At 45.8% G+C, this 11483-nt stretch overlaps 1 protein-coding gene across 1 annotated transcript in view; it reads left to right on the forward strand.

Moving 5' to 3' along the window:
- The window catches only part of EEPD1 (endonuclease/exonuclease/phosphatase family domain containing 1), a 63927-nt gene extending 58000 nt beyond the window's left edge, over nucleotides 1–5927 (forward strand). The window contains exons 6-7 of the mRNA XM_041466471.1: nucleotides 3606–3800; nucleotides 3898–5927. Coding sequence (XP_041322405.1) covers nucleotides 3606–3800; nucleotides 3898–4097 — 395 coding nt within the window. The 3' untranslated portion in view covers nucleotides 4098–5927. The remainder of the gene's footprint in view (nucleotides 1–3605; nucleotides 3801–3897) is intronic.
- Nucleotides 5928–11483: the final 5556 nt, after the last annotated feature.

An 11483-nucleotide genomic window follows, 5' to 3' on the forward strand; every position in this document is an offset into this window, starting at 1 on the left:
ATCCGGGCGGGTTCACTTCCTTCCCTCTCATGGCTGGATGTTTGTCAGTGTCTTGGGAGGCAGACAAGACACGAAACTGCAGTGCTGGAGTGCATGATGTTGTTGCAGGAGCTGGCAGAGGTAGGAGCAGGGCTGAGAGTGAGCCAGGACGAAGGGGAAATGAAGTTGGTGGTTGTGTAGAAAACTGGTTGCTTGCTCTTCCTTGCTTAGCACAGGGCTGCCTGATGTATTCCCTACTCTACTGCAGTCTGAGGAGCCCCAGAAGCTCCTCCCAGAGGGGAGCCAAAAGCACTCCTTTCTCTCCCCAATGGCAAATGGGGTTTCAGCTTCTTTAACATGCTTCAGCCTATTCTGTCTGTCAACTTTATGCTTTGTTATGATTTTATGCTTAGTTATTCTGCACGCAATTTTTCAATGGGTGACGAATATAGTGATTCCCTCCCTGGGCAATCAGCTGCAGGCTAATTTCTTACCTCCTTCCAAGCATGCATCCAAGTGCTGGGTCTTTTATTCTCTGCTATTTCTAACCCCTCCAGAATGGAAAGGTTAAAATTTTCTGTCAGTTAAAATTTTCACGTGTAAGTACTGTGGGGTTTTTTCATAGGTTTACATAGATGTAAGGGAGGTAGTCTTGAAGATTTGCTAAAAAACCATGAGTAGTTTAGGATAGAATAGAATAGATTTTGTGCATAATCAAGGTACTGCTATTAAGATCCCAGCCTGTCTATAATTTTTAAACACCAAGGATGTGCTACAGAGGTTTCTGTAATGGCCTTTTCCCATATAGGGTGCAGATGAAAGCATGGAAGGAGCCAAGTGCTGCCTGGGCCATTAAGCAAATGTTAGCACTGAAGGACCAAAGTTACACTTCAGGATTCCTGGTCCTGCCAAGCAAGAAATCTTATAAGAGATCTTGGTCATGAGATGCATGCACAACTACCAGCTCACAGCAGGCACAGTCATCCCATTAGACAAGGACTGATTTTTATTTTGGGTTCTGATGGAGCTTAAAATAACTCAGGTTCAGATTCAGGTGGGTTTTTTTCCTTCAAAGGTGGGAAGACTGCTGTAATGAATGCTTTATAGAATAATATTTAAACTTCATGTTATTTACAATATGATTTGTGACTTACAAAGGGTAGAGAATCCACAAATAATTTCACTAACTATTCATTGCCCCTTATCTGCATCTTAGCAAGCATCATATTTTGAAGTATTTGTAAGTAATATGTCTTCAATCTTGCTTGCTCTCTTGCACTTTCCCAATTCATCTTTCCTGCACTGCAAGACAGGAGTGGAATAGATTTTGTTGAGCTTGTGCTCCCTCTCCTGGATAGCGACTTCTACAGTAACAGCAAAAAATGAGGTTTATCCAGAGCACTGAGTATGTGGTAGAGGAAGTCTGTCCACCCCATCCCCTCTCACACTTCAATCCCAGGAAAGAAAAAGATTATAGGCTCTTCATGGATCTCTCCTCTGAAGTCAGCTTTGGGATAATTTTTTTTTTTTTTTTTGGTTCAATTGTGCCTCATTTCACCATCCTTCTCGAGTGCCAAGTAGTGACTTGGCAGCATCTCTGGTCAGCTTTCAGCATTCTTCTTTAGTTTTCTTGTCAGACATTTCTGGCAATGGTTTGAGATGGGCATGGAGGTGTGTGCTTTGTCCTCTTATCCCAGGGCACAGGTGGGATGTGTGCATCCACATCTGTGGGGCTAGGAGAACACACATTGTGGATATGAGATTAGAGTCTGGAGTTTCTATTCTCACTCATTAGGGTTGGAAACAAAATGTAACTGAAGTAATTTTCTGTACCTAGTTGAGCAATATTCCTTCAGTCAGCCAGGCAAAAGAAAGTTGGTGTAGTCAGGGAGTGTCCATGTGGTTTCTCAACTCATCTTCTGCCATCAGACTTGCAGACTGCTCCTTGGTCCTATTCCTTGGGATTTTTTTAATGCAGAATTTAGAATGAGCATTGCACTTTTGGCATTGTGGTATATACCAGCATAAGGCTGCATCCTCCTGGGTGCCTCACAAAAGTGTCCTTGTCTCTTAAAGAAAATCTATTTAAAAAAAATGTCTGCATAAGTTAAAGCCAGAAGATATTTCTTGCAGGAAAACAAAACAAAAAGGTACAGATTTTTAAAAATCTCTGAGACTAAAACTGCTTGTCTTTGAGTTTATCACTAACAGCAAGGAAAAGATGCTAATCTTTGGGTTTCAGTAAAGCCTGTCTCTCACAGTATCCTTCTGGACAAAATATCTAGCACACAGCTGGAGATAACCATGTTACATGATGGGTGAGCAACCAGGTCACAGATCAGGCCCAAAAAATTAGTGAATGGGGTGACATCAGGCTGGAATCCAGTCACTAGTGGGGTTCCACAGGGCTCCATCCTTGGCCCAATTCTCTTCAGCATCTTCTGTAATGAACATGAGACTTGAAGGAGTACTAAATTTGAAAACAACACTACATTGTGAGGAGCTGTCAGCTCCCTTGAGGGCAGACAGGTCCTGCAGAGAGACCTCAACAAACTAGAGAGATGGAAAATCACCAACCATATGAAGATTAACAAGTTTCAGATTCTGCACCTGGGATGGGGCAACCCTGGTTGTGTGCACAGACTGGGGAATGAGAGGCTGAAGAGCAGCCCTGTGGAAAAAGGACCTGGGGATCTTGGTGGATGGCAAGTTGGCCATGAGTCAGCAGTGCCCTGGCAGCCAGGAGGGCAAACCTGGGGACAGTCAGGCACAGCATGGACAGCTGGGCAAGGGAGGGGATTGTCCTGCTCTGCTCTGCTCTGCTTTGCACTGGGGTGGCCTCTCTTTGAATGCTGGGGGCAGTTTGGGGTGTCAAAATATAAAAAAGACATTAAGCTGTTAGAGAGTGTCCAGAGGAACGCCATGAGGATGGTGAAGGGCCTTGAGGGGAAGTTTAATGAAGAGCAGCTGAGGTCACTTGGTCTGTTCAGCCTGGAGGAGAGGAGACTGAGGGAAGATCTCATTGTGATCTTGAACATCCTCAGGAGAGGAAGAGGGGGGGCACATGTCCCTGGGCACTCTTCACTTTTGTGCCCAGGGACAGGACCTGAGGGAAGGCCTGAAGCTGGGTTCAGAGGAGGTTTAGGCTGGGTATTAGGAAGAAGTTCCTCACCCAGAGAGTGGCTGAGGACAGGCTCCCAGAGGACAGGCTCCCAGGGAAGTGATCACAGCCCAAAGCCTGCTTGAGTTCAAGAAGTGTTTGGACAATGCTCTCAGGCACATGGTGTGACTTGGGGTGTCCTGTGCAGGACCAGGAGTTGACCTCGATGACCCTTATGAGGCCCTTCCAACTCAGCATTTTCTATGATTCTATGACCCTATAATAAATGAGATGATATTTAAAAACAAGCCTCAAATGTGTACTGGCTGGTTTTATTGTCATGAAGAGAATGGCCATGAGTAAACAGTCAGTGGAAAGGGCTTTAAACAGCATTCCATTCAGGAGTTCAGAATACAATCATTTTGTTTATTCAGTATTTGTATTTTTCCTCTTTCCATTAATCCTCTTGTACTTGAGTGATGGATGTCCATTCCTCACATTCTTTTCTATTTTTCTTGTTTTCTAGGAGAAAAAGATGTAATAATCCTTGGAGATTTTAACCAGGCCCCAGACAGCAGCGACCATGACATCCTGAGGAAGGAGAAGTTTCACCACCTGGTCCCTTCCAGCACTTTCACCAACATCAGCACAAAGAACCCCCAAGGGTCCAAGTCACTGGATAACATCTGGATCAGTCGGAGCTTGAAAAAGGTTTTCACAGGTAGAGTTGCTTGAGTGAAGTTGTGTAACTTTAGTTAGGTTAGCGTTGCTTTGGGCAGTGTCTCCTAACGTTTTCCCTGTGACTCTCTTTGATGCAGGCCACTGGGCTGTCGTGCGAGAAGGGCTCACAAACCCCTGGATCCCCGATAACTGGTCCTGGGGTGGGGTGGCTTCAGAGCACTGCCCCGTGCTCGCTGAGTTTTACCTGGAAAAGGACTGGAACAGGAAGGAGGTGACGCGGAATGGGAACGGGGTGACGGTTGAACGCAACGACTCCCACGCTAAGCACGAACGATGACGTGAACTTGAGGGTGCCTCTCCTGCCACCCAGGGAAGGCTCTGGTCACTCATGACTCCACAGCAGGGCAGGACTGCCTTCCCTTCCCTCTCCTTCCTGCTCTCCTCCCTGCATCTAGAAAGCATCAGCTCTTGATTTTGGTGGTCCTGGCTTTGTGCCCCTCCTGGACAGTTCTGGACGGAGCCTCATGGCAGCAGAATGATCTGCAACTTTTTTCGGGGACACAGTGGATATTTCCACACCTGGAGATTTGGATGAGAATTGTACAGAAAATAAAGTGTACTTTTAATACGGGAAAAGCTCTTTGCTAAAATGCAGCTGAACGGGGTTTTACTGGGAGGGGGACAGGCAGATGATGGTTATTTTCCTTTCCCTGCTTGTAAATTGAGGTAATAAGAGAGGCCCCAAAAAGAGAGACATGGTGCACATTTTTGACAAGTCTCAAATTCCATTCTATACCTGCAAAAGCTGCTGGAGCTGGTCCCTGTGTGACCTGCAGTGAGACCTGAGTGGTGCCTCTACCCAGCCTGGAGAGACACTGTTCCTCCACAGCCCCACATAGGCACCCCCCCATTCTTTCTTTCCTTCTTCCTTATGCTCCTAGCAAGGTAATTTTGCCCCAGAAGAGCTTCCTGGAGCTTGACTTTGTCTTTTTGTTTGGTGCAACTTTCAGTGTTGGGTTTTCTTCCTGCTCAATAGTTTTCAGGAGCTAGCAAAGCACAACTTGTCCCTCTGCATAGCCAGGCCCACTTCTCCAGTGCCCTTTGCCTTGCGCCCTGTTGGGGATGTCACAGGAACAGCCTGTGTCCTCTGGGCCTGCAGCTAGTATCAGTGAGATGTAGCCATGGGTCTTTGGGTCTTTGTCTGGGAGTTGGTGTTCTGCAGGCCATGCATCCTGGAGGTCTGCAGATGAGCCCATATTCATGTGATCCCTGCAGGGGCCGCCCACATGATGCACTGACCTCCAAAAGTCCATTGACTTTTTTAGAGGGTTTCAGATTCTCCCTGTGGCACACCAGGCAGTTATGCATCCCCTTCCTGAGCCTCGCTGCTGCATAAGCCTGGTTCACTCACCACAGCAAGCACAAATACAGTGTGGGGTCATCGTGCCTATGGCAGGGATGGGGGCTGCTTCCAAGCAGAGTTGGGTTCTCTGCGTGTCCTGGGTGGGGGTACTTCAGTCAGCGCCCTGCCCCAGCGGTGCCAGGAATGGAGCATTGCATTTGCCACCCACATGAGATTTTTCATGCAGCAGTTAATAACCAGTGACCTAGAAGGGAAACACATCAGCACTTCAGCATCTGCAAAAGAAATAGGTTGAGTGTGAAAGGCGCTGAGCTGCCCCCTAATCCAGCACCTGCTGCTCTGGGCTGCAGATGACCACACACTTTGCTGCTGAGAGGAAAGGAAAGTTTTCTGGCATAGCTCACTAGTCTTGACAGCAGTGCCACACCAAAGGAGATGTTGTAACTGAGGGTTTTAGAGTGAAACAGTAAAATATTCTTGCAGTATTTTTATTACTGTAATTTTCTGAGATATCACCTCATTTCTAACAACTCAATAATAACTAATTTCTCAACAACTAAATAAATTGCCATGCAAACACACACAGTTGAACAGCTTTTCTGTCTGTATGCAAATCTAAATCCAGAAAAAGGTGGGGTTGACTTTCAGACTGAGGGAGATTTCAAGGATGTTTTAAGAGGTCAAGTGAATGACTAGGAACTCAGAATGTCAGACCAAAAATGTACCTTTAGTTGCTCAACATTCCCTGTTGAAAATGGAAGGTGCAGGCACTTATTTCTGGTCATTAAAGAAATTAGCTGAAGACCTTGGCTCCAGATTTCATTCTCAATCCTTGCTGCAACTTTGTCCTTTTCAATTAGGCACAATTTTGCTGCCCTCTTTTAATTTGAGCAGCACTAGATTCCCCAAGAAACTCTCACTGGATAACTGCAAAATATAGGCAAAGATGCAATAGAGTTGCCTTAGTTAAATGAATATTACATGAGATGAGAGGCAGTAATATACCCAAGAACACACTCACTTTCTTGTACCAGCTAGTGTTTTCCTGCTATAAATATGTTTGGAGGCTGAAATTTTTTCATAGCTCTAGAAATAAAACTTGGAAAGGCCAGATTCCATTTATTCTGCTGCGGGTGCAAATAAGTGCAGAGGCACCGAAGCCTAGAGAAGCACCTGCAGCCTCCTGAGCAGGTGATAGAGCTCACAGGTGCTGCAGGGGCCCTTGCTTTGGCTCATGAGTTCACAGGGGCTGCTGATGTGGGAAATGAGCTGAGCTCCCTTCATAACCCATGTGTGAGCTGTAGGGAAAGTTAATGAGGCTGGTCTGTAGCCCAGAGGTTCCTCAGCCCATTGGAGTGCTCTGGAAAGGTGATTACTTGGTAGATAAAAAGATGCATTGGGATAAGATGGGAGGAAGATGGAGGAATTGGATACCTACAAGTGGAATTCTGCCTTGCATGGAGCATTTGTATGTGCCTGGTTACTTCATGTTGGCAATCAGCAGTGCCTCACTGTTCTTACCGTTTTTCAAAAGTTTGCTTTTTTTTGACAACCCTGGAGGAGGATGAGGTGGTTTTGAGTCTGATGGATTTTGGAGTTCCCAAGAACATCTGTTGTGCTACAGTTGTTCAGAAGCTGAAGTGGTGGCTGTGTTCCTCCTGCCCCAGTGGGAGCAAACCTGAGTAGCAGTTTTATTTCAAGATGCTCCTGGTGCAAGCTCTGCTGGCCCACCTGGTTGTGGCTTTGTGCCCAGGCAGTGCCAAGGAAGGCAGCAACTAAGGAGAGGTACAAAAGCAGTGAGCAATTCTCACAGAAGGGTGGATACACCTTACACATCTTGGGGTCCTCTCAGAAGCCCAAATTTTGTGAGGCAGGGTCATGCTTCATTAGTAATATCACCAGTGACTGATTTGGTCCAGGTTTATTTTTTTGTAAGGACATTTATACCTGTGCAGAGTGAAGGATGGTGAAGCTCTTCCCTGCCCACTGCACATGGAGCCTTGGCCACTTCCTCACAACAAAGTGCTGCCTCCTGTCTCCTGCTGACATGTGCCAGCCTCAGACCTCCCCTGGCCAGGGGACAGCACATGGTCCCTGTGGTGGCTGTGGCTGGTGAGACCTCACTGTGGTGGCTTCTGCAGGGAGCTCACTCCTCCTTCTGGCAGGAGAGGTGGCTCCTGGAAGGACATATTTGAGTTTCTACCTTTTAGAATCTTCTGGAAAAAGCTTAAAGCAGCACCCAGCTCACCAAGGCTGAGGGGGCCATGTCTAGCACTTGGCCTCTTTGCTCCTCACAATGAAAATTATTATTTTAAATTATTCTCAGCGATTATTCTCCTTTCCTATTTGCTCTGCTCTGACCTATTTGCTTCATGGGCAAGCCTCTGCTTTGTCCTGTGGGCTTTTTAAAGGAACTTGGCAAATGTCCATTTGGTCACTTGGCTTTGCAGTGTTGTTGCACTGCAGTGTTGCAAGCCATCTATAAAAGGAGGTGTGATATAGAAGGGTTTGGAGAGTTGCTAAAAATCTCTGAGGAGCAAACACAAGGAAATAACTGTCCTGGAGATGAACTTCCAAGAGCCAGATTGCGACAGCAGTGGGTTGATAAATCCTGATGCAGCAGGCAGGATTTAGAAGTTAATCAGCTTGGTCTTGGCACTCTTAAACCCTAAGGGGAATCAATGCTCAGTGTTCCTAGAAAATGACAGAAAAGGGTCAGTCCAGTGGACTTCAAGGTTTTCCTAGACATCTAAAAGGTACTTTCTGACATCAAGTTGATGTTTGGTTTTAAACCTGGTGTCTTGAAAGAGCATACCGGCCACGGGCAGGAGCCAGATGTGATGGTAAGCAGAGCTCCCGGGTCAGCAGCTGCTGTTCACTGGGAGCACGTCAGGTCATAAATTTAAGCGCTCAGAAATTAGGTGGAAATGTCCCATATTTAGGTTATGAGCTTTTCCTCAGCTGCAGGAAGCAAGGCAAAGTCATGCAGGCATTTCCTGGCCGCTGACTTTAACACTTTTGTACAGAGTTTCTAGAGGGGAAAAACTTTATAGGAGGCTTATGTTCTTTGTTTTTCTTAAGCAAATGTGAAGTTTTTCCCCATGAGAGGACTCACACTGACTATGAATCAGGGCTCTTGTGGGAAACAGCTTTTTTCATTCCCAGAAGAGATGCAGCAGCAGGTTTCTGTGAGCAGGCTGCTCAGGATGACTGGAGGGCCATGCCAGCAGACTGCACAGCTCTCACTGTCACCACTCAGCAGTTCTGGGTTGCTTCCCACATTCCACAGGAGCAGGATAAGACCACAATTACAGACAGAGCCTTTGTCTGCTTACCTGTTCTTTAGGGTTTTAAGCCTTAAGCAATTTTTACCTCCATATCTGTAGGTAAAAAAGCTCCTTTGTAAAATCGAAGTAGCTAAAAGGATTTACTCTGAAGTACCTACGGGTTAGGTGTACACTTAGGAAATATGTTGCTGGATGACCCTTTGATGACCCATCCTTCTGGCCGTCTCATAACCCTGCATAATGTGATGTTCCCAGCCTGAAGGATGTCCACATTTCTCCTTATCAGCCATGTGAAAGGCCTCATTTAAAAAGGGAAAAAAATGGAATGTGCACAGGCCTGAACTGCAACATTGCTCAAACTTTATGTGAAAACACAGGGAGCACCAGAGTCTCAGAGCACTTTCCCACCAGATTTTAGGGGGTGGCCTTCAGGGAAGCTCTTCCTTCAGACCTCCTGACTTCCTTGTCTATAGACAAGAGAGGCTGCCTTGCAGCTGGGTGGTCACTTTACCTCCCCCCATTCCTACTGCCTGAAGTTCTCAGCAGGCTCCCACAAAGGCCACTCATACGTGCCTGGCCGGGCACCTCGGTACCCTTGCACACCCTCCTTTGGGGGAACCTTAACTTGATTCCTTCAACTGCACAGCTATTGCTCCTTTTACTGACCAAGGGTGCTGGGAGCTGGAGGAGAGGGCACTAGAGAGACAGGGAAATGGAAGGACAAAGATCAGACAACAGATGGAGGAGTGAATCACCACTGGAGGCTTCTCCATATGATCCTCTGGTGACATACCCTGCCCATGCCTGGAAAGGCTTCTTGGCTGAAAGTTATATAGGAAGAGGAAAAATACAGAACAGCTTAGCTTTAAAATGCTGCCAGGAGGAGAGGAAGAAGATGTTGACTTACAGATCACCTGTGGAATTTTTGGTGGGTGGGAGAGACTTTACTTACTTTCTAGGCATGATATGGTAGTGAATATATTCCTTAGATAAAACAGAACGTTGGATTGAAAAACAGAACTTGGATTTAAAAAAAGCAGCCTGATGGATGAGTGCTAGAGACCAGGACAGAAGTCAAACAAGACAGAAATAAGCCAGTAAGCTGGAGAAAACAGCCTGACAGGTCTCTTACTTGGAATGTGCCACAGAATGGAAATTGGGCCCTAAAATATAAATGTGAGACCCTCCAAGTGTCCCTTTCAGAGCACTCCTGGGACAGAGTGTGAACATGAGCCTAGCTCTGCTGTACTGGAGTAGCTGTGAAGTGGAATGGCACAGATCCAGTGAGAAGGTCCCTGCAGGGAGGTGTCCATCCCACTCTGACCCTGGGGGATGGCAGAGGTACTGTGGCTTCATGCCAGCCCCTCCTGCGCCACCATCTGCATTTCTCCTGCCACCAACTTTTTTAGGAATTTTTTCCAGGAATATTTTCTTTTCAAAACCATGTATATACAACCCAACCCTGCTCACTCATGAGAGCCCTATTTGTGGGCTCTCTACCCCTGCTCTTTCCTTCAGGCAGTTCCAACTTCAGCCTCAGTTTCTCCACTTTCTTCTTCTAAAGAGGTGAAATAATGCTGTACTTCACCCTGCTTGTCCATAGACACTGCAGAAAAAGATGTTTAAAGTGTCTCAGAGGCATTATGTGATAGGGGGAGATACAAAACATTTCAGTAGCAGCATAAAAAATTAATTTGGACAACTTTAATGGGAAGGGTAAGGATATGCCTTGAAAGTTAATCCTGATGACATCTTTCTGCAATGGAATCAATGTAAATGAAAGGGTTTAAAATTCAATATCCAGATTTTTCTGGATTTAATATAGACTGTGAGAAGTCTCTAATTGTTCATCAAAGCGAAAATAGATTCTGCCTTCTGTATCTCAGACATTATTATCTCAGACCATACTGAAAAAAAACCCTCTAACTTAATTTTGTGTTAATATATTACGGAAGTTATTAAGACACTTTTAAATGACTATTCCCTTAAAAAAACCCAAACTGAACAGACCAACAAAATTAATAAATAACAAAAATCTCCCCAAACAAATCCAGACAAAAGAATTGTTCCAGCTGTTTCCTTTTGCCTTTCTCTTTGCTTAGACAAGGTGTCTCTCAACTTCCACTCTGACTCATGGGTCCCCAGATTTCCATCCTGGTTTCCAGCATCAATGATTTCCATCTTTCCCTCCTTTCAGAGAACTTTGCTGCTTAAGTTGCTTCTCAAACTGCTGGCAGGGCATCCAGCTTCACAAGCCTGGCACTTAAGTGCTGCAAAAAAACTTCAGAGCTGCATTGGTCCTGCAGATCACCTGTACCAAATGTGAGATTTATTCAGTACTGAAATCCACCTGCCAGTGATGGCTGAGGGCTGTGTTACACCCTACTGATGCTGTACAAGAGGTGGCAGGGATGCATGAGGCAAGGAATAGCAGTGGTGGTTTGGGAGCCTTTGAAGGGAACAGATTTCAGGCTGTTTTCTCCAAACTTTCTAGCAAGGGAAAGGGAATACGGTGTGATAATACTTAGCAGTCTTGCAAGGAAAATTAGCAATTTACTTTGAAAATATTTCCATTAAAAAGAACCCACAACCCTTGCATGTTATCCTTACTTAGACATGAGGCAGCTGAGCCATAAGGAGATGACGGGACTCCCTGGAGGTAAGTAAGCATATTTTATAATGTGAGAGGGGATGGGGAGCACTGGAATGAAGCAGCAGGGGAGGGGGGGGTTTGGGGGGTGGATCAAAGTGTTAAAGTGGAACATTTGGAGTTGCCATTTCCCACATGGATGGTGCTGAGAATTGCATTGCAGCAAAGAGGCTCCAATGCTGCCTCAGACCACATCCTAGAAAATAGGAGGATAATTTCCTCATGAGCAGCCAGGCCTTCTGACTGAGCAGGGAGAGCCATACCCAGTGTAAGACTTCAACAGACCCTTTGTGACTCCAACCCTAAGTGATGTTTTTGAAAGAGTCAGAAAGGCACCTCTTCCACACACAACATAGGACGTCCAAGTTGCTGTAGAGCCAAGGCCATTGGAGAAAGTAACCATCTGACACAACATGATGTAAC

Source organism: Pyrgilauda ruficollis, unplaced genomic scaffold (assembly GCF_017590135.1).
Source record: "Pyrgilauda ruficollis isolate IOZ18807 unplaced genomic scaffold, ASM1759013v1 scaffold2, whole genome shotgun sequence".
NCBI lineage: Eukaryota > Metazoa > Chordata > Aves > Passeriformes > Passeridae > Pyrgilauda > Pyrgilauda ruficollis.